Source organism: Macaca mulatta, chromosome 6, assembly GCF_049350105.2.
Source record: "Macaca mulatta isolate MMU2019108-1 chromosome 6, T2T-MMU8v2.0, whole genome shotgun sequence".
NCBI lineage: Eukaryota > Metazoa > Chordata > Mammalia > Primates > Cercopithecidae > Macaca > Macaca mulatta.
In genome coordinates this window covers 152081164-152104638 of record NC_133411.1, presented here as the reverse complement: position 1 = coordinate 152104638, position 23475 = coordinate 152081164, and the positions used below count along the sequence as shown (strand labels likewise).

The 23475-nt window shown below is 44.4% G+C and overlaps 1 protein-coding gene across 50 annotated transcripts in view; it reads right to left on the bottom strand.

Annotated features, from left to right (window-relative positions):
* Positions 1-2039: 2039 nt before the first annotated feature.
* ARHGAP26 (Rho GTPase activating protein 26) overlaps positions 2040-23475 on the bottom strand; it is an 840200-nt gene continuing 818764 nt past the window's right edge. For 15 of the 50 annotated variants that reach the window (XM_077937293.1, XM_077937301.1, XM_077937297.1 and 12 more), the window contains 2 exons: positions 11197-11288; positions 2040-2894 (listed from right to left, as the gene is read on the bottom strand). In XM_077937293.1, coding sequence (XP_077793419.1) covers positions 2806-2894; positions 11197-11288 — 181 coding nt within the window. In that variant the 3' untranslated portion in view covers positions 2040-2805. Of the gene's footprint in view, positions 2895-7127; positions 7972-11196; positions 11289-17793; positions 18070-23475 lie in introns of those variants that run through there. The other 35 variants (XM_077937285.1, XM_077937263.1, XM_077937269.1 and 32 more) reach the window with 8 other exon arrangements.

Below are 23475 nucleotides of genomic sequence, written 5' to 3'. Positions count from 1 at the left end.
TCCAGCCTGGGCCACAGAGCGAGACTCTGTCTCAAAAATCAAACAAACAAAAACACAAATAAAAAACCCCATTGTATGTGTTAAAAGCATGATGTTGGTCTCTCTTTGGGAAACACAATAGTAGGTGAATGCGCATCCCCTGAGGCCCCCATTTCCCAAGGTCTTCTTGTCCTCAAGTCCACAGATGTAACCTATTAGTATACTCCCTTTCTTCTCGAGTTTTCTCCAATGGCTTTCTCGAGTTCTATCTTGGTCCTGTCCATTCTTAATTCTTATTCCCTGATTCGATGGTAGTGTCTAGCTTGCTCTTGGGTGAGTTCCTGGAAAAGAGTCATATAATCCTTGAGCTGATAAATTGAGTAGTGAATTGCCATGACAAACCCCTGTTAACTTTAAAACCACCTGTAAAGCTATGATGGCACAATCTACATCCCTCCTGGAGTCTTCCTCTTCCTTTGGGATCATAGGGAATTGGAGGTGAAAGGGAAGAGTTTTAAAATGTTTAAGAAAAAGGAAAGCAGCAGCACATTGAAAACTGAACATTCTAAGAAGCTGGTTTTTTAAGAACTTACAGACGCATACAAAATTTGAAAACTAGCTTGTCCACATTTCTGAAGTCTCAGAAGATGTGGAGAAAAAGAAGTAAAGAACACAGCAATTGACTCATCTCTTTCTGTCCTGATATCTTGGGGGTACCAAGAAATACACCTGAGAAGAAAGACAAAAAATCAAATGCCTGACCCCACTTATTTAAATCCTGAGCTTCATCTTACTACTAAGTAGGCATTCTTTGAAAAACTCATTGCCTGGAGATGCTCTTCCCATCTCCAAATCCAAAGCCCAAGGGATGCTCAGAAACACATAAAGACTGAACACCACTGATGTATCATGCCCACTAACGGGACAGCAGAGAGCAAGGCCATAGGAATGTCTTCTCTTTCCTTCAGGCCGAAGCGGGGACAGTGACCTTGACTCTCTTCAGCTTTGCCGCCCCTCTCTCCCTCCTAAACATACTTCTTCAGCAACTGAAGACTAAGCGTGTGAGCAACTAGCTTAAAGAATATCAAATATAAAACTTTGCCATATAGTATTTCAAATCATTCTATTTACAAGTTTATCTTTTCAAAAAAAAAGTAAAAGATACAGTAATTCCACACAATTCAAGTTTTTCTTTTCTTCTTTGAAGTTCCCTAACAAGGAATTCCAGAAACAGGAAACACTCTGAAGCAATGCTGCCATCCAAGGGGCTCCTGGGGAGCCTGACCGTCCATCGGTTTGTAGTTTGTCTAGAGTCACCCTTGCAATGACATTCACATGTGGAAGATATGGATGACTCTGTTGTTTGAAGGCCAAGTGAATTTGAAATGTCCAGGCAGAACTTCCCCATCCAAGGCAGTCTTCCACAAGATCCAGCCTCTTTTCACCAGCAAATTCCCTTTTTCAGAGGGTACCCATCCCACCCTCCAACCTTGGGTTTCTTTCTGAATCACAATGGCCTATATTAGTCTCATGCCTCAAAAGACTGAGAAATAATTCCCTTTTTCGGAGTGGCAGTGAATATAGATGTCCTTTTAAAATAGGCCATACGGTAAGCCTAGGAATTAACCTTGAAAACCACCACAGCACCAGTGTTCAGCAGCCCAGAGCAGGGCAAGGGGGCTGGCCAGTGGTGGGTTAGAGGCAGGCAAGGGTGGGAGCAGGGATGGGTGAACAGGAAGACATGGGGAAACCAGTCAGATGGTGTCACCCATTGGGAGGCAGCATCTTACCCTTTAAAAAACAAACATCAGTTGCATGGAGGAACGGAAATATTAAGACTATGTAATTTAATCTCAAGAGATTACTAAGGTGTGCTCCAAATATATCCCGATGCTGCTGAAATTCATCAGAAGGGGAACAGTTCTCAGCTACTATCCCGTCTGCCTCAAGTAGACCACCCTAATTCCTTGATCATGTGCTTCAAGTTGTTAGAAAACCATTCAATAAAAGTATACCAAAAAGGGGAGAGAAAAAATGTGTCATGCAAAGAGGATGTGTTATTTTATTTTATTTTTTTGGGTTTGGTTTTAGAGTAGGTTGGGTTGCCGTGGTTACTAGGCGATGGATGGCAGCCCTTGGTGGCAGAGAGGTTCCTAGCCGGGGAGGGAGAAACGCAGGGTGTGTGTGTTCCCGTGCATGAGAAGACTGGACTATATCTCACTGATGATGGGCCAACGGCTGCTTTAGAGATGGTGAGAGATTGGATCTTATATAAACAGTGCTTTAACCCTCTTCATCCTGCATGCAAACAGACTCAGCTGCCTGTAGCACTTTAAGTCTCAAGTACTGAGAGGTGGGGTAGAGAGAGTGCCTACTGTAAACAAAAGCAATGGATCCAGCCTGGATCTCAGCGCCAATTTCTTCACCCAGCCCCAGCAGACTTAGCTACGCAGTGTGCTCTCGGGGACTACTTCTATCTGACTTCCTCTTTCTGAAGGTTGGGCGTTCGGACTGTTGAAACAAAATGAGTGCCCCCTATTTAGGGTACTCATGAGAAAATGGCTTTGCAAGTCTTCCTCTTAGTTATCAAAAGCAAATGGTCTCCTCTGCTGATTGACTTCTTTTCTTGCAGTATTGACGAGTGTTGGCTGAGATGATCATGGAGATGAGTGACACCAGAGCTCACAGAAACATTCATGTTGACAGGTAGCAACAGAGTCAGTCACGCTGCATTTCTCAGTGGCAGAGAGAAATGGCCTACGACACTGGAATCAGCAGTTGTCATGGATACCATGTAAAGCTCAGCAGTTCTGCTGGGGCCCACGGTTAGAGGAACTCCACGTAATTCTCAGGGATGAGGCCAGTCTTTCCGTTCAGAGTCCCCTCCAACCAGCCAGGCTCCTGAGATGGGTGAACTGTACAGGAAGGGGAGAGAAAGCGAGAATAGATGGTGTTACAGATAGAGCAGGCGGCAGATATGTGTGTGTGGGGTGTGTGTGTGTGTGTGTGTGTGTGTGTGTGTGTGAAGGAAGCTTGAGCAATGAGTACAATCACTTATTAAGTTACATCATTCTAGAAGTTTAGAGGTTCTGAACCTTTTGTGGGATATAAGCCTTTTGATGAAAGCTGTCCTGAAAACTTTCTTCACAATGAAAAAGGAAACAGTCACAGACATTCAACATTTTGCATACAATTTTAGGGATTTCATAGATTTTCTGAAGCTCCTGGTTTAAACTACAAAGAAGTGACAGATTCCTACTATGTAGGTTAGAGGGCAACAATTGACCTGGTCCATCCATACATGTATGTATCCTTCCTTTCTTCCTTCCTTTTCATCCTTTCCTTCCTTCCTTCCTCCCACGTACTCACCCACCGGCCTGCCCAGTATCAACTATGTGCTCAGTGCAGTACCCACAGAAGACTAAGAACTAGTCTCTAAAGATATCCAGCATCTAGAGGCTGGGCCTGGTGGTTCACGCCTGTAATCCCAGTACCTTGGGAGGCTGAGGCAGGTGGATTGCTTCAGCCCAGGAGTTTGAGAACAGCCTGGGCAACATGGCAAAACTTCACCTCTACAAAATATATAAAAACTAGCCATGTTTGATGGAGCATGTCTGTAGTCACAGCTACTTGGAGGAGGGGGAGTGCCAAAGTGGGAGGATTGCTTGGGCTCAGCAGGTCGAGGCTGCACTGAGCCGTGATTGCACCACTGCACTCCAGCCTGGGCAACAGAGCAAGACCCTGTCTCAATCAATCCAGCTTCTCATCATCATCTTACTTTCCTTCAAATCCTTACCCCCTGCTTCTAATTTCCTTGCAAATTTTCTGGGTTTTTTTTTTTTTTTTTTTTTTTTTGTGGTTGTGATTTTGAATAGCCTTTGAATAGCCATTTCTCTGTTTCACTCACACTCTTTCTTAGTTTTCTTTCCTGTTCTCTAGATTTCCCCCTCCTCTATATACCAGCTTAAAAATTCTTCTATTCCTCCCTCTATTGCCCTTTGATTTTTCAGTATCCAAAAATGTATATCTACTTTTGTGACATCATGATCCATCTCCATGGAAACCATTGTGATATTATAAAGATTATCTAAAATCCAGCTGAGTCTGCAAAGTAGTCAATAGCAGGAAGGAAGAGAGAAGGAATCATGGGACTAAGAGGTGGGGGATGTTCATGCTTGTCAACTGAAGATATACAGATCACTCTGCAGTGAGGCAGGGCATTTACTCTTAATGTGTTAGGAAAGCTCCAATTTTCCAAGATTATTTGGAGAGAATAGATTTTCCCCTATTCCCTTCCTGGGCTAATTAAATGACTTCCTGAGCTTGTTTTAGAAAAGCATTTCCGCTCTGACACTGCTACAGAATTCTAGTTTCAGTTTGTAGGGAAAGACGCAAGAACAGAAACCAAAGGAGGCAAATGGGAGACAGCAAAAGAATCTTCCAGAAGATCAGTGCCAGTCAACTTTGGGTACACCTTGAGTGCCTCCTTAGGAAAAGACAAGGTTAAACATCTATTCATTGGCCTCCAAAGTTGGCCAATTTCAGATCACTAAGCCTGAGGGATAAACAGCGAGGATACTTTGGGTTCATGACAACCCACACAAGACAGAGTCTGGGAGAGAAGTGCCTTGGAAGAAGACACAAATTAAAAGCAACCTGGCCTCTCCAATTACCAAAGGTCTTCCATGCCACTCTTAAAGAACACCCAAATACCCCTGCCCTCTGCCCATCCACCCAACCAAAGCTTCCAAGATCACTTCAGTTTCTGCACTTCATACTGGTGACAAGCCCCTCTTCCCTTTAGTTGGTTCTTGCAAATATGTAAGGAGCTGGTGTGGGTAAAGCACTCGGCACAGAGCCAGGCACAGAGCAAATGCTCAGTACTGGCTAGTCAGTAGGAGATCCTGGATCGGGACTGCTCAGCAAGACCCCCTCCTAGTAAAGACCTAGTAAAACCAGACGGCCCTTACCACCCACCTGAGCTTTAGGAAAAATCAACTGTTCAGAATAAAATTAACAAATCAAACCCATTCTCCAAAATAAAAACCTAGAAAGAATAAAGCAACCAAACTGACAAAACAAAAACAAAAGCCAGGCCCTCCTGCTTTACAGCAAAGCTCCAAGTTGAGTTGTTACTCTACCAGATGCACTGAGTCCATCTCCTTCAGATCTTTCTCCTTTTCCTGGCCAGCTGTTCAACCACAGCACAGGTACTGGGGTGAAAACATTTACAATGCAATTTGGGGGCTAAGGGAAGAATTAGAGGGGACAAGACAGGCCCTCCAAACTGGAGGCCAAAAGGTAGGTCACAGGGGATGGCAGGAGATAACACAGCCTTTGGGTCGGACTGCTGACTCACTGAGCCTTCAAGCCAGGGTTTACTAAAGCATATGCCAGACCATGTGCTTCAGAACCCTCAGGATGCTTATTCAAACCGCACATTCCTGGGACCCATGGCAAATCAATTAAAGCAGAATCTCTGGGAAGGGGATGCAGGAACCTGTATTTTACTAGCTCACAGGAAGTTAGGAGCTATAACTTTTCTGTGCCCAAATGCCTCCGAGTTAAAATTCAAACTGTCATTTACTAACGGAGGAGGGAGGCAGCACCAGTGCCCCCTTTCTTTCTGCTGTCTTCTGTTTCCACGTTAAGGCTTACCTGAAGCCCCACTTCCTTTGTAAATATTACCATGGAATCCCTTCTACCCGCACCCTCCTCTTCCAGACTCCTAAAATGCTCATAGTACATCCCACATAGTATGCATGCATCCTATTAATATGCTGTTCAAATGTGCTAAGCTTTGCTTCTCTATCTAGTTTTTCAGTGCGTTTTGGTTTGGATTATAGCACTTCCTGGCTCAACAACCTTCAGTAATTCCCTTCTGCCTCGTGAATTATAATGATACAAGCTAACACTTAGATATGTTATGAAGCTGCCGTGTGCTTGGAGTTTTAGACATATTGATTCATTTGATTCTCAGGATCCTAGCTTATATTATTATTATCCATATTTTGCAGATGAGAAAATTAAGGCTCAGAGAGGTAAAATAATTTGTGCATAGTCACAATACTAGAACCAAAATTTAAACTCAGCTTGTTTGATTCCAGAGACCAACCCCCTTCCCACTACATCAGGCCTCTGTTTAACCAGAGAGTGTGAGCCATGCTGATAAGGAAGATAACATGTTGAGCACATGCCAGGCGGCAGACCTTTTGCGAATACGCGCTTCACACCTGCATTTCCTCCTTTCATCTTCAGAATGACTATGGAGTTGGTTCTGCTATTATCCTCACTTTACTGATGAAAAACTGTGGCTGAGAAAAGTTAAGCATCTTGGCCAAAACTAAATATTAATAGCTGGTAGACGATGAAAATGAATCAGAGCCCAGGACATCTGATCCCAGAGTCTGTCATCTTAACTACTACTGCTGTTGCCTAGCCCAATGCTCTGAACATCAAAGATGCTAAGCGCTTGTTGGGCTGAATGGCGCCAAGGTGCAACACCGAACTGCACCAGTGTCCGAGATGCTATACAAACACAAAAGGTGTTGCCGCAAGCTGCCTGAGGGGCTCTTCAGCCCAGCAAGCATGTAACAAATACAAGCTTCTGGGGACACAGGTGTGCTTCCTGCCAACCACTTTCTCTCAGCTCTACCCCTGTGTACACCATACACCCCTGCGCATACAACTCATGCCTTCTGCCCTCCTTCGCTCACCATGGACAGGGAGCAAGTGTGTGACTAAGGTCTCTAATGGCTGACTGTCCCCAAAAGAAGTCTTAACTAAAAGAGGTGCAGACCCCTGGGTACTTAAAATACATTTACTCATTTAAAAATGTTTACTGAACACCTACCACATGCTAGACACCACGCTAGGTCCTTGCACATAGCACAGAACAAGCAGACAAGATTTTGCTGGGCGGGACAATCAAGCAATAAGCAAGCACATAATTTTAGGGAGTGGTGAAAGGAGAAAGACTAGAGCAGTGGGTAGTGCAAGCGCAGCGGCCCTGCAATGGGAAAAGGCTGGGAGGGATTTTAGAACAGTGGTGGGCCTGTGTTTCCTAAAGAGCCTCACGGTCAGTGTGTCTCTCTCCTTAACTCTGCCATTAGTGCCACAGATAACACGCAGACACAAAGGCATGAGTGTCTGTGTTCCAGTCAAGCTTTATTTACAAAAACAGGTGGCGGGTTGGATTTGACTGGCAGGTCATAGTTTGCTGCTCTTACTTGAGAACATAAAGAAGGCCTGCGAAGCTGCAGGATGTCAAGTGAGGGTGAGAGGAGGTCAGAGGGGTAGGAACTGGGCCCTGTGGGGCCTTGTAAGTCATTCTCAGAGCAGTGGGAGGCCACTGATAGATTTTAAGCAGGAAATAACATGATGTGATTTTCATTTTCAAAGATGACTCTTGCTGCTATGTGAAGAAGGGGTTATGGGAGCAAGAGTGGAAGCCAGCAACAAGATGTGTCAGGCGGCCAGTGGAAGCACCCAGGTGAGAGGTGGAGGTGGCCTGGGCTTGGGCGTGGCAGCGAAGATGGCTGGAGAAGCTGAAGGAGATCCCTGAGTGCTCTCCTGTTAGCCCATTTCCTAGGCAGCTTGGGGGCTCCCCCGTGAGGCTGTTCTCCATCAGCAAAGGAAACTTGGGACAGGCCTGTTGTGTAGTAGTGCTGTGTCAGGTACCATGGGAATGAATGGATCCATCTCCTCTCAGATCTTGTTAAAAGTATCCCTAGAACCCAATTTTAGTGACTGCCATGTGCATTTTCCAGGTATCACGAATCATGTTGCTTCAAGATGACTAACGTTCCTGAGAATAGGAGCTATTTCTCTTTCCAGTTACTGTCTGAGGTGCTCTTGTTAAAATGGACAGTTTCCCAGTAGATTGGCCAGAGCTGACACTGGAATTATTTCTAGGTATTGCACATCCATTTCCCACTGCACAAAGTCCATGAGCTGACAGCAGCAGCCACTCCGGAGTCACAGTAGGGGCCCCTGGAATCCAAAGGCTTTGAGATTAATCATTACGAAACAACAGACTTTCCCTCCACGGGCCCCTCCCTTTTCCTCTTCCTTATTCATTCTTCTTAATCCTGACACACACACAAAGACACACACACACACACACACACACGTGCACTTTCTTCTGATTGGTTGGATGATTTAATCTGACAGCTACACAGCATACAAATTAAATAGCCTTTACCTAATATCCCCAGTGGTAAACTAACAAGAAATGGAACAAGGAAAAAGACGCCCCCCCCGCCCCCCGCCAGGCAGAATAACAGTGTTCTGTAATGCCTCATTTTCTCCGGTAGAGGTGACGGGGTGGGGAGGGAGAGGGTCTACGTAAGCATTTTCCTCTGGAAAGAAGACCTAATAACATATTTTCAGTTAACCCAACTGAGAAAGTGTACTAACATTTCGTCAGGTCCATTTTCTACTGCAACTCAGTCAACACTGAAAGGTGTTTTCTTTCACGTTTAATTTGGCCTTTTGCTCCTCAGGGAATTTGAAAGGTCACTGGCAAGGCTGGTTAAAAACAAACCAGTGTCAGCAAACTCTGCCATGACTCCTAGAGCCCACAGGAAGGCTTGGGTAAGGCCTCTTACTCATTCAACCAAACTTCCCTCCTGCTCTCATCTGTCAATACCTATAGGATTTCTGATGATTACCACGCTGTAGGCGGGAGCACTTACAGAATTGTTAGGTGGCAGGTGGCGGGTTGGATTTGACCGGCAGGTCATAGTTTGCTGACCTTACTTGAGAACATGAAGAAGGTCTATGACGCTGTAGTATGTCAAGTGAGGGCGAGAGGTCAGAGGGGCAGGGACCGGGCCCTGTAGGGCCTTGTAAGTAATTCTCAGAGCAATGGGAGGCCACTGAAGGGCTTTAATGTCATTTCCATTTTTCAAAGATCACTCTCGTTGCTCTGTAAAGAGGGGGTCATGGCAGCAAGAGCAGAAGTGAGAAGATGTGTTGGGCGGCCAGTGGAAGCGCCCAGGTGAGAGGTGGAGGCGCCCGGGGCTTCGGTGTGGCAGTGAAGATGGCTGTGGATGCTGAAGGACACTCTGCTGGGGGAAAAAAGGACTTGGGAGTTAACAATCACCCAGGCTTCTCTTCTCTTCTTTTTTTCCCCCCTTTATGCTTAACTGTTTAAGCTACCGCAGAAAGACTTAAAAATGAAAGAAGGTAGGAACATAAAATGGTAAAATGGTGCAACTTCTTCGTGTAACAGTTTGGCGTTTCCTCAGACGCTTAAACACAGAATTCATATGGCCCTGCAATCCCACTCATAGGTGTATCCCCAAGAGAACTGGAAACCTGCGCCCTCACAAAAACCTACACACATGTTCACAGCAGCATTGTTCAAACAGCCAAAAAGTGGAAACAACGTGCCCATCTACTGAGGAATGAGCTTACATGAACTGTGCTATGTCCATACCATCACACATTAAAAGGAATACGGTTCTGACACGCTACAATGTGGATGAACTTGAACATTATGCAAACGGAAGAATCCAGTTTCAAAGATCACATGCTGTATAATTCCATTTGTATGAAATGTCCAGAGCAGGCAAATACAGAGAGACAAAGTAGAAGAGGGGTTGCCTTGGGCTGGATGGAAATGGTTGTGGTAAGCGGGGCATGACTGCTAAAAGGTATGGGGTTTCTTTTGGGGGTGATGAAAATATTCTGGAATTATATAGTGGTGATGGTTGCACAACTCTGAATATACTAAAAACCATTGAATTGTACATTTTAAATGGGTAAATTGTAGGTGGTACGGTTATCTTAATAAACCGTTAAAAAATGGAAGAAGGCTGCACTCACCAAAAGGAATCACAAAGAAGACAGAAGCATATACATAACTTTTGCTAGTTTAAAACAATTCTGCCCCTGAGATCAGGAGTCCTTTGTGTTGTCAGAGGGAATGGCTGATAGGAACATGATGATCCCTTGCCCATGTGAGCAGTGAATTGGGACTTAGAGGACAGACCTTTAAGCCCTGGATTCACCTGTCAGTGTAGGAATCTCTCAAATCCTGCTCTTCTTCAGGCAGAAGCCCCTTCCCTGCTGACAAAGCAGGGAGCAGAAGCCCAAGCAACGCAGCCCATTCTGGTTTGTCTTCTGTAGGAGCCGTGTCGTGTTACGGCAGGGCGAGGACTCCGCCGCCTGGGCCTGTGTGGGGGACACTCACCAGTAAAATGGCTTTGGACAGCCTTCAGCAGCCCTGTTGCATCTGCACTGCACCTGCAGTCTGCTGGGGCCTGCAAGCACCAGCTATGAACAGGAGAGGTGGCTGGGCTGGCTGTTTGTGCACTTTGATTTATAAAGGGCCCAGATGAAAGTTAATGGAGCAAAGGTTTAAGGACAGTGCTTGAGGCTTTGAGAGCGATAAAAGGGAATGCAGACCCAGACACCCACATGCAGTTCTGGGGTAATCCCTCCTCCTTCTGCTGACCCAGAAGGCCAAGGGTTGAGTGTGACCTGGGAAACCCCCATGCTCTGTGCCTTGTTCCCCCTTTTGTCTACCTGTACCTGATGGGTATCTCTGCTATGCTGAATGCAGCGGCTGGGCACACACAATGGCAGCCCCTGTGGACGTGAGTACAGTCAAGGGCTGGTCCCCAGGAACCCATCTCTGCTCTGGCCTGGAATGTGTTTACAGATACAGCCAGGACCCCAGAGTCAGGTGCGGCACCCACTGCTCAGACAAAAGTGAGGAAAAATTGTCACTGTGAACTATGAGAGCATCAGGGCCTTTTTTGAAGATGGATACAATGATGACGATGGTTTTAATAATAAAAATATTAACTTATTGAATGCTTAATACGCGTTGAGTACCATTTTAAACATGTGATGTGTATGATCTCTTAAAGCCACTTTCAGGTCCTGGGCTGGGTCTTTTGCAGGCACAATCTTATTCACAGTGGTAACAACTCAACGCGGAGCTGATTACACTAGTTCACTCTTCACAATGTCTCCGGAAGTCCTGCTGCTGCTCTTTTATTTTGGGAAAAGACACAGAAACCAACACACACACACACACACACACACACACACACACACACACACACACACACACACACGCTTTTTTTTCTTACCCATTGTATTGAGATTTTCCCTAGGGAGGAGCTTTGAAAATGCCAGTTATTTATGTGCTCCCCTTGCCCCCGCCCCCCCGCCCATATCTTTGTGAGGGGATGAGAAACTCACCATTATCGAAGACCGTGCCTGCTGTGAACGAAAGTTCTGAGTCATGTTCAGCTTTGCAGGCATACAAGGCTTTCGCCTTCCGGAACGGTGTGCTGTGTGAAAACAGGAGTTTATTTAACATTTTTGAAAAAACCCTTAGAAAGCCCCAGATATTTAATCTCCCTTCTTCCCTTTCCCTGTAAACTACCTAGTACCCTCTCATGGGAAGTGCCTGGCAAGGCAGCCAGATGGCAAGACATGAGGTGGGAAAGCTGCAAAGGTCACAGGAGAAAAATGAGAAATATTCAGAGAAAAGCCATAAGCTTCAAGAAACTACACTTCTTGTGGGGTCACCTTGTGCCATGTTAAAACTCTACCTGGGAGTTACAACAGCCAAACAGCGGGAGGGCAGGCTGGGCCCCATTTTTGGAGTGGGAGTGCCTTGTGGGAGGGGAGGGAAGCAGGGGCAGGAAAGAAGTTCCAAGCTGCTCTGGGGAACACGCTCCCAACAGACCCTGTTGAAAGCTGGCAATGCTCAGTGAGTCAAAAAGGAGAAATTCCAGCAAAGCCAAGTTTCAGTTCCAGGCCACGGGCGGACATGAGCTCTCCCAGATGTTCCTGATTTCTTACCAGGCTGGGTCTTGCTGGTGAGGCAGGATTCCAGAGCTGGAGCTCTCCACCCCCCAGGGGAGGGAATAGACAAGGTGCATGAGGGCAATTACACATGTGTGTGCACGAGCCCACACGCGCACCTGTATGGAGAGTGTGGGGAGGAGGAAGAAGGGAGAGGGGACACGAGGCGTTTTGTTTGTTTGTTTTGTTTTTGCTTTTCTCATGTCCAATGAGTGTTTACAATCACTCTCACTGTGCATCCGAATCACCTGGGGAACATTTAGAAAATGCAGATGCCTGGGTTCTACCCAGATGTGCAGATATTATATAGGCATCGTTTTTTTTTTTTTTTTTGAGATGGAATCTCACTCTGTCGCCCAGGCTGGAGTGCAGTGACACCATCTTGATTCACTGCAAGCTCCGCCTCCCGGGTTCACGCCATTCTCTTGTCTCAGCCTCCCGAGTAGCTGGGACTACAGGCGCCCACCACCACCCCCAGGTAATTTTTTGTATTTTCAGTAGACACAGGGTTTCACCGTGTTAGCCAGGATGGTCTCAATCTCCTGACCTCGTGATCCACCTGCCTCTGCCTCCCAAAGTGCTGGGATTACAGGCGTGAGCCACCACACCCGGCTGAGCATCAGTATTTTAAAAAAGCTCTCCAAGTAATTCCAATATGAAATGAGGGTCGAGAGCCACTGTTCTAGAGCAGAGGGTGGCAACCTTTTTCCGCAAAGGGCTAGGTGGTAAATATTTTAAACTTTGTGAGCCACATGGTCTCCGTTGTGCAGGCTGATCCAAGTAAATGGTTATCTCGAATTTATTGCTGGGCCATAGTTTACTGTTGTTCCCTCTGGTTTTCTAGGAACCAAGAGATGATGGCCAGGTGGGAAAATATTGGGAAAGCAGGAGAAAATGAAGTGGGACCCCTGGGAATGAAGGAAAGAAGAGTCCTTAGTATTCATCAGCTTCAACAGGAAAACAGCTCTTCCTGGCTAATTATGATGAAAGAATAAAGTTCAGGACAAGGGGCACAGTCTGTGAGCCAAAGAAAACCAAGTCTGTGTTGGCCAGCAAGGACCAAATATCCTATGTGCAACTTTCCAGGGAGGTACATAGGAGGCTTTTTTTTTTTTTTTTTTTGAGAAGCTGGGAAGCAGAGAGGAGGAGTGACTTGGCTGTGAAAAGTGCTAAAACAGAAGACTATACTGACAGGCAAATGGAGCCTGTTATGACATTGAAGGTGAAAGGAGAATCTAGTTCACATTAGCCGGGGTCTCAGAGACCAGGTTTTGAGGCAATATTTCTGCCTCTTGATGACAGGGCAGAGCAGGTCCTGGGCAGGGCAGAACAGGTGGGTAAAAAGCAAAGAGACCAGGGAAGGGAGACTAAAAGTAAGGGAAACAGCATCTGAGGAAAAGCTCCTCTGACTGGATTTTTGCGAACATTACTTATAATCTCACTAAATAAGGATAATGGGACAAAACAGGGGCAAGCCGGGAAACCAGCAGGGGTATTTGGCAGGCAGAAATAAAAGGGAATGGTCCGGGTGTCCAAGATTATCATTTAAAAGGAGTAACATTCCATTGATATTAGGTTTGTGAAATTGAATAATGAAGTGGCAATAACATAATACATTAAAAAATAACAGACTAGGTGCTGTGGCACATGCCTGTAATCCTAGCACTTTGGGAAGTGGGAGGATTGCTTGAGCCCAGGAATTTAAGACCAGACTGTAGACACCTCCATCTCTACAAAAAAATTTTAAAAATTAGCCAGGCATGATGGGACACGTGTGGAGTCCAGGTTACTTGGGAGGCTGAGGCAGGAGGACTGGTTGAGCCCAGGAGGTTGAGGCCGCAATGAGCAGAGATTGCACCACTGCACTCTAGTCAAGTGAGACCCTGTCTCAAAAAAAATGTAAGTAAATAAATAAATAAGCAAGCCAAGAAAGGGCCTTGTTTTTTCCTCAAGTTGATAAGTAGCCAATAGTCTATGGGAGGAATTTTCCCTTGAGATCTCCCTCTACTGCCATAGGATAGGCACAAAAATGGGAGAAATGATAGAAGAGGTGCTTTTAAAGGGGGCCATTTGTATTGCCCAAGGAGTAGGAATGGGTAGAGTTGCCTGATAAAATACAGGACACCTAGTTAAATTTGGATGGCAGATTAAACAATAAATATTTCTTTAGTATACATTATGCCCCAAATATTGCATGGGACATATGTATATGAAAAAATTTTTGTTGTTTATCTACCATTAAAATTTAACTGGGTATGCTGTATTTTTATTTTATTTGCTAAATCTGGCAACCCTACCCAAAAAGTCTTATCTTCTTAAAAGCTTGTCAGCTCAACAACTCAAGTGTCCCGTAACTCCTTCTCAAAGGCCTTTAAGCAGTTTGCTTTAGGTAGGGTTCCTACCAAAACAGACAAATCCTGTTGGCAGAAAGATTGTGTTTGTAGGCTTTGGCTCTGATTGAAAAAAAATAAAAAATCTCCACCAGGCATCATTGGTTCTTTGGCTTCCTGTTCTCCACAGTGCATCTCAAAACTGGCTACAGAGAGCCTGGAGCAGTTTTTGGCTGCTCCTGTCACACTGCCCTTCAGACTTCAGCTGGGCCTTTAAAGGCATGAACAAGTTTGGATCCTCCTGCTAGTTCCCTTTTAATTTTCGCCTCTGAGTATGGCACAAGGCCTGGAAAGCACACACAGGAGTTTCCCTCAAATGCCCTTGCAAACCTTGCAAAATGATGACCCATTCTCCATCATATGGCACTACAGGGAGGTGGGACCAGCTAGACTGGCAGGTGGCAAAGGGTTGATCATTTAGGCATAATTTCCAGGGACTCCTGTGCAAATGCAAGTTATGGGTTTGGGGCTGTGGGCTTTTATGGGGGAGGGGTGAGCAAGTGAAAGAAAAGGGAAATACGGAGATAATTCGTCTCCAGCACCCTTTCTCTACTGTGCTGCAAAAGGCATCTTCATTCCTGACTTTGAACAAACAAAGTCTATAAATGATTTGAAGAGGGGACAGTGATATGGTTTGGCTCTGCATTCCCACCTGAATCTCATCTTGTAGCTCCCATAATTCCCGTGTTGTGGGAGAGACTCGGTGGAGATGACTGAATCGTTGGGGATGGTCTTCCCTGTACTGTTCTCGTAATAGTGATTGGGTCTCATGAGATCTGATGGCTTCAAAAATGGGAGCTTCCCTATACAAACTCTCTTTTTGCCTGCTGCCATCCATGAAAGACAGGACTTCCTCCTCCTTGCCTTCTGCCATGATTGTGAGGCCTCCCCAGCCATGTGGAACTGTAAGTCTGTTAAACATCTTTCTCTTCCCAGTCTTGGGTATGTTTTCATCAGCAGCATGAAAACCGACTAATACAGACAGGAAGCAATTTCCAAAGGAGATATCATTCAGAAGTCCATGGGACCACTGATTAGGTCTAATTCAATATTTACTTTTAAAGGCTTTGCTCAGGGAAGGAAATCTGAAGCTTCATGCTCTGGAAGTGGATTTGGGGGAGAGGCCTCAATGGACCTGAATAATGGGTGTATACCACCACCTCTTTGCTATACACTGCAGTGTACAGATTTTGGCCCTCTCTGTTCCTCTGATGAGCTAGCTCCCCAGCAATGTTGCTATCTGTGCTCCCCTGGGCACACATACTTAGCCCAACTCTGCCTTGACCTTTTTTTTTTTTTTTTTTTTTTTTTTTTGAGATGGAGTCTAGCTCTGTCACCCAGGCTGGAATGCAATGGCGCGATCTTGGCTCACTGCAACCTGTGCCTCCCAGGTTCCAGCAATCCTCCTGAGTAGCTGGGATTACAGGCGCACCATGCCTGGCTAATTTTTGTACTTTACTAATTAGTAGAGATGGGGTTTCTCCATGTTGTCCAGGTTGGTCTTGAACTCCTAACCTCGGGTGATCTCCCCGCCTCAGCCTCCTGAAGTGCTGGGATTACAGGTGTGAGCCACTGCGCCCTGCCTGCCTTGACTATTTCAAGAGGGCAGCTTCCTAACGGGTGTCCAAATGGTGCTATTCTAACAATGGCCAAGGGAGGAGGTACTGACTGATCGTGACCCCAGACACACAAGATGGGCAGATTCTATTGCCACTGCCCTCTGTCAATCTGGAAATACTCTGGGAGGTAGGAAGAGGTAGGAAGGAAAAAGAGTCTGGAAATATTTGGGGAGATGAAAACGAGTGAAGAGCTAAAGATGCTTGACAAGAAACAGGGCCCCAAAGCTCAGAGTCACAAAAACGTGAGTAGCATCAAGGCAGAGAGGACATTTTAGGATTTTAGCTGAGTGATGCCACTCTCGAGTCTCTTAACCCATTTTGTCCAAAGGGCCAATATTTTGAAGATTTTTACTCCATTTTGATAAAAATGAAGGAATTACATTCTCCTAAAGCCCAAGTTTCTCTAATGAGTTAGTGAGGCATTTTGGAAGCTGACTTGTCTGTGGTCACTTAGTTTCCTCTGGTTCAGGTCCGCATGATCTAATGAGAATAATCCATGCTATTTCTGGTATCTTAAAAAGTTAATGTCTCCCAAAGTGCCCAGAAGATGTCCAAGGAATGATTAGGAAATCACTAGAATGTCAGGAAGACATGATCTGAAAATTTCCCTTATTTATAGAGTGAGAAAAAAAAGAATTTATTGAAAAGCTCCTTCCCATCATCCGGGACAAAGCCAGGTAGAAAGCTGTATAAAACCTAAAAGAGTAAGCCAGGCTCTGGGCTGGGAGCTGCATGGAAACTCAAAGCTGGGGTTACCCATGTGTTTGGAGGAAAGAGTGCTGAGCTGAGGGGGAGAAGTCCTGAATTCTGGACTGGCTCTCATTTAGTCATGTCATTGTGTCCAAGTCACCTCACTGTGCTTTAGTTTTCTTTTTCCACAATAGGTTTCAGGCCATTTCTCTTCTCATTCTCACATGAGGATAGAACAAAATGATAGATGTGTAAGTGCCTAGTGGGGAATAAAGTAATATATGTATCTGTATCTATATAAATAGCATGGGGTTTTCTTTTCTTCTAAAAGTGAAACTCGGCTTGACCAATTATTTAAGGCTCTCTGCTGGATCCACCCTTTGGAGAAAAAGACAGAAGAGAAAATACTCCCAAAGCCCAAAACGCTTCTGATGCTTAAAACTGGGCTCTACTATCTGGTTGTCTGAAAGCCGAGACAAAGCGTGAGAGAGAAGCATGTTCAGGAGTTTCACAGCATAGGAATTCTGCAGGATCCCTATTCATTCTTTTCCTGGTTGTAAAGAGCTCTTTTTTTTCCCAAAGAGCACAAGAGCAAATAACTTAAGTGCGGAAGTCACAAAAGCAGGGAAAACTACAGCATGGCCCCGAGAAGAGGAACTAGGTCAAGCTGCTCTCCCTCAGAGAGAGGTAGTGCCTGTTCCCAGGACAGCTCAGGCTTCATGACACACAGAGACAGAAGCAGGCTGGGAGCATGGATGGTTCTGGGAGTATATGGGGGACAAGGAGGCATAAGCCATGAGCAATTTAAGAGAAATCGCTTCGTCTCTCAAGTTTTTATTCTGTGTTCTATTTGGCTCTCCCACACTGGATCTGGTCTAAGTGACTCGGTGTCACTGCTCAGGGAAGCCCAACCCTGCAAATAAATGTTGCCTGATGCTACCTGATGAAAAGGAGAGAAGAAAAGGTTGGCACGTGTCTCAACACTGTTCCTGCTTATGTTATCTTACACCAAAGCACAGCGAGCACATGAAATTGAGAGAGCCGTCAAAACCAGAGTCTGATTCAGGAGGTGCTCCTTCCCCTAACTCTAGGCACCAGAGAGATTAGTTCAGAAACTTGAGTCAGGGTTAAAAAGGGTGTGAAAAATGCCATGCTGGTTCATGCAAATGGTCCCTTTTAGCTCTGGTCTCTTAGGATGGAACCACAGGAGAGCAGAGGCAGCCCCCTGTTGTCCCTGGCCAGCTTTGGATAAACGGGAACAGATTGGTCATCATCCGAGATTTTACCTGGAGTCTTCACGTACCGCTTCTTCTGGCCTGTCAAAAAGCAAGTGCAGGTTTGGATGGCAGGGAACAAAGTTGACGAGGAGGCTGAACACTGCATGAAGAGAGGACCAAGCCAATGAGAGAACAACGGCAGCAACAGAAAACCAAACAAACCCTGCAACAGACCTGACGGGGGAGGAGTCGCTGGACGTGGATGAGGTGGGCATAGGGCTGGATGGCGCCGAGAACATGGGCCAAGATGGCGAGAGGGGTGAAGTTGGGCTTGGATTCGGGGGGCTGCAAGACATAACAACCAGAAAACTTGTCAGCACACAGGGAAACCACAATGGGAGCACAGGAGGTCATGGGAGGCCAGATGACGGAAAGCTGGGCAGAGCAGAGGAGCACCGAAACCCAGGGACGTGCTGTCAGGGTCATGTCACAGTCCTCCAGACCAAACCTCCGCATCCAAGTAACGTCTGCTCTGTAATTCCTCGGAGTATAAACGAGCTTTGCCCAGCAGAACAACTGCTTTTCAGGTGATAGAAGCTTCTTCAATCATGTCCATTGGTGACAAATGCCCTGAGCCCATGCACATGAGCTCCCACACACACACGCTATCACCAGCCTTGTTCTGAGGCAGGGCTAGCTTATAGTGAGCCTTCAGCTTCCACTCTTGTGAGAGTGTTTTTCAGGTTATGTCTCAGCAGAAATGACCTTTTTTTTTTTTTTCTTCTGGGCCACAAAGGCCATTCAGTGAGAGAATAATTTCCTGTTTGCATTTTTAACTAGATGGGCTGTGTGCCACTGGAGACCTGAAGTACTGCATGAAGAAGGCAATAGCCGATGGAGGTGAATACAGATATACCTCTTGGGAGACGACGGTATGCAATTACCAGCAGAATGCGGTTCCTCTGAGGTTTGCTGCCCGGGCTTGCCCTTTCTCCTTTCGTGGAATTTGGGCATTACGATACTCAAAGGAAAAGCCCCAGAGGGAAGGCAACGAAAAAAATGAACTGAACCTTCAATTTGTTCTTTTTGTTCTTTGACGGGTGGCTAATGAAAAGTTTGGAGAGGAAAGGTTGAAATTACTCACTGAAATGTGGCTTGTGGATTTTAATTGGTTGTGTTAGCCCTTGGACTTATTTCCACAAATGACACAAGCACCTTCACAACTCTGTGAAATCATACATCACAAATGACTGAGAGAAACCAGTTCAGCCACACCACCACTTGCCACCCTTGAATCTCAGCAGACTGCTGGACTGTTTGAACTAAGCACTTCATGGGGGCAAAAATGACAGAAATCCAGTTCGAGGGGAACAGACTTTCTAAGCATACTGCAATTTAGCAGGCACACACAAATGTCCTACTTACTGGGACTTCCCTGGGGTTATACCAATTCAAACATGACACCCAATAGTAGCCCTAATTACTTACTATTGTAACTCCTATAGACAAATAACAGCAAAAACCACAGCGTGAGTTCATCAGAGAGGCTCAAACTAATGTGACTGATAAACACTTTATTAAATTTAATTATGTATATTTTTGGAATATAAATTCCATGAGGCAGAGGCTTTTGTTTTGCTTACTGCTATATATCCAACGTCTAAAATAGTGTCTGTAGGTATTATATTTAACAAATCATTATTGAATAAACTAATGAATCTCATTTACACACCCGAAAAGCCCACAAACAGGTACTGCTATAATTCCCATTTCACAGATGTGGAAACCCGGGCTAAGCTGAGGCTTCCCTAAGGATACCCAGCCTATAAGTAACAGGGCTGAGGTTCAAACCTCATCTGCTGATTCTAAGGCCAGGGCTCCTGCAGCCAGTGTACTCCCTCTGAGATAGCAGGACTTGTCCTGTTCCTCTAGCCTGTGCCAAGCTTCTTTACAGACTCAGTCACAGCATTAGAATTCTTCTTAACCACTGATTATGTGTTTCCTTTAGATCCCTCCCCTATTTGCATGGGAAAATGACAATACAGTGATAGAGAATCACAATAAGACTCAACATATTCTAAATTCCAACAAAATCCCCAATCCTGCCTCCAGTGTTCGCTCTGGCAGATTCATATAGCAGATGGAATTCATATAAGAGAAGAAATAAAATGTAAAGAGTATGACTCTTTAAAACTTTTTTTTTTTGTGAATTCAGCAAAAGCTAGTCATTGAGCACTTAGTATATTCAAGACAATAAATGATATTTGCCAAGGTCCCTTGACCTCAAGAGCTTAAAATATATTTGACAAGAAGCAACAGATTTAAAAACCATAGTAATGTAAGACAGTAAGATCGATCAGCTGAGGGCTAAGCTATTATTAGCTTAATACCTGGCTCCCCCTTGATTCTGTCTCAAGTCCTAGGAAAAGTGTCAACTTCTTTCTACTGTGCAGTCCCCATTTTCTTCCACAGTTTCTGCTACTCAGAGAGACCTCACTTTCTCAGTCCTCTCAACACAACCCCGCCCCACCAGACAATGACCTAGTAGGCAAAGCCTGGCAACAACTTTCAAACCACAACCCAGTCCAGGAACCCAAGCAGAACCAGGGACAATTTGGAGGTTCAAGAGAACAGCCCAGACCCAGGGGCTTTTACCAATGTGTTCTTTTGGTCAGTGGTTACCACAGGACAATTAAAAAGTCCTTCCAACTTTTTTTTTTTTTTTTTAATGACTTTAATAAGTAGGAAACACCTCCAGCTTCCTATTCCATCTGTACCAAGAATTATGCCTTTGGCTAATGGCATAGTTGGGAACATATTCTGTGAACACAATGTGGGTTCTAAATGGTTTTCACATCCTCAGATATCTAAGTGGTTCTTGGCCAGAAGTACATGGCTGAAATTATCTGGGGGTGCGGCTGGAATGCAGGATATTCGTAACTATTATAATAACTTACTCCTCAATCTCCATGTTGATTATCATAGTATCAACTGCAATTTTTTTTTTTTTTTGGAGACAGAGTTTTGCTCTTGTCGCCCAGGCTGGAGTGCAATGGTGCGATCTTGGCTCACTGCAGCCTCTGCCTCCTAGGTTCAAGCTATTCTCCTGCCTCAGCCTCCCAAGTAGCTGGGATTATAGATCCCCGCCACCATGCCTGGCTAATTTTTTGTATTTTTAGTAGAGACAGGGTTTCACCATGTTGGTCAGGCTGGTCTTGAACTCCTGACCTCAGGTGTTCCACCCACCTTGGCCTCCCAAAGTGCTGGGATTACAGGCATGAGCCACCATGCCTGGCCTCAAATGTAATTTTTAACAACAGAATTTCAGAATTTCATTTGTTTGTTTATGGTTTAGCCATAGCAGTAACATTTGGTATTAAGTGACCACTTTTTAACATTTATTACCACTATGTTTGAATTGGTATAATAATAAAATGCATACTCCGTAGTACTTCTGTGATTTTTTAAAATTAAAGTTCTGGGATACATGTGCAGAATGTGCAGGTTTCTTACACAGATATACAAGTGCCATGGTGGTTTGCTGCACCCATTAACCTGTCATCTACATTAGGTATTTCTCCTAATGCTATCCCTCCCCTAGCCCCCTACCCCCTGACAGGCCCTGGTGTGTGATGTTCCCCTCCCTGTGTCCATGTTTTCTCATTGTTCAACTCCCACTTAGGAGTGAGAACATGCGGTGTTTGGTTTTCTGTTCCCGTGTTAGTTTGCTGAGAATGATGGTTTCCAGCTTCATCCATGTCCCTGCAAAGGACATGAACACATCCTTTTTTATGGCTGTATAGTATTCCATAGTGTATATGTGCCACATTTTCTTTATCCAGTCTATCATTGATGGATATTTGGGTTGGTTCCAAGTCTTTGCTATTGTGACTAGTGCTGCAATAAACATACATGTGCATGTGTCTTTATAGTAGAATGATTTATAATCCTTTGGGTATATATCCAGTAGTGGGATTGCTGGGCCAAATGGTATGTCTGGTTCTAGATCCTTGAAAAATCACCACACTGTCTTCCACAATGGTTGAACCAATTTGCACCCCCAGCCACAGTGTAAAAGCTTCCTATTTCTCCACATTTCTCTCCAGCATCTGTTGTTTTCTGACTTTTTAATGATCGCCATTCTAACTGGCATGAGATGGTATCTCACTGTGGTTTTGATTTGCATTTCTCTAATGACCAGTGATGATGAGCGTTTTTTTCATATGTTTTCTGGCCACATAAATGTCTTCTTTTGAGAAGTATATGTTCATATAATTCACCCGCTTCTTGATGGTTTTTTTTTTTCTTGTAAATTTGTTTAAGTTCCTCATAGATTCTGGATATTAGCCCTTTGTCAGACAGACAGATTGCAAATATTTTCTCCTATTCTGTAGGTTGCCTGTTCACTCTGATGACAGTTTCTTCTGCTGTGCAGAAGCTTTTTAGTTTAATTGGATCACATTTGTCAATCTTGGTTTTTGTTGCCATTGCTTTTGGTGTTTTAGTAATGAAGTCTTTGACCATGCCAATGTCCTGAATGGTATTGCCTAGGTTGTTTTTTGGGTTTTTACAGCTTTAGGTCTTACGTTTAAGTCTTTAATCCATCTTGAGCTAATTTTTGTATAAGATGTAAGGAAGGGGTCCAGTTTCAGTTTTCTGCATACGGCCAGCCAATTTATTAAACAGGAAATCCTTTCCCCATTGCTTGTTTTTGTCAGGTTTGTCAGAGATCAGATGGTTGTAGACGTGTGGCGTTATTTCTGAAGCCTCTGTTCTGTTCCATTGGTCTATATATCCGTTTTAGTATCAGTACCATGCTGTTTTGGTTACTGGAGCCTTGTAATATAGTTTGATGTCAGGTAGCGTGTTCCCTCCAGCTTTGATCTTTTTGCTTAGGATTGTCCTGGCTATATGGGCTCTTTTTTGGTTCCATATGAAATTTAAAGTAGTTTTTTCTAATTCTATGAAGAAAGTCAATGGTAGCTTGATGGGGATAGCATTGAATCTATAAATTACTTTGGGCAGTATGGCCATTTTCATGATATTGATTCTTCCTATCCATGAGCATGGAATGTTTTTCCATTTGTTTGTGTCCTTGTCTTATTTCCTTGAGCAATGGTCTGTAGTTCTCCTTGAAGAGATCCTTCACAACCCTTGCAAGTTGTATTCCTAGGTATTTTATTCTCTTTGTAGCAATTGTGAATGGCAATTGGAAAGCAAAAAATAAAAATAAAAAATAAAAAAGCAGGATTGCAATCCTAGTCTCTGATAAAACACTTTAAACCAACAAAGATCAAAAAAGACAAAGAAGTACATTAAATAATGGTAAAGGGATCAATGCAAAAAGAAGAGCTAACTTAATGCAACAAGAAGAGCTAACTATCCTAAATATATATGCACCTAATACAGGAGCACCCAGATTCATAAAGCAAGTTCTTAGAGACTTACAAAGAAACTTATACTACCACACAATAATAGCGGGAAACTTTAACACTCCACTGTCAACATTAGACAGATCAAGACAGAAAATTAACAAGGATATTCAGAACTTGAACTCAGCAATGGACCAAGCAGACCTAATCAACATCTACAGAACTCTTCACTTCTGTGATTTTTTAAATGACTAAATAAATTATGCCTTTTGTTTATTTGTACTTTAGAGTCATGGCAATAAACCTATCAACAATACTACTGCACATTTTTATGTACCACAATGATGCCTATTGCAACAGAAGGACTGTAAACAGACGA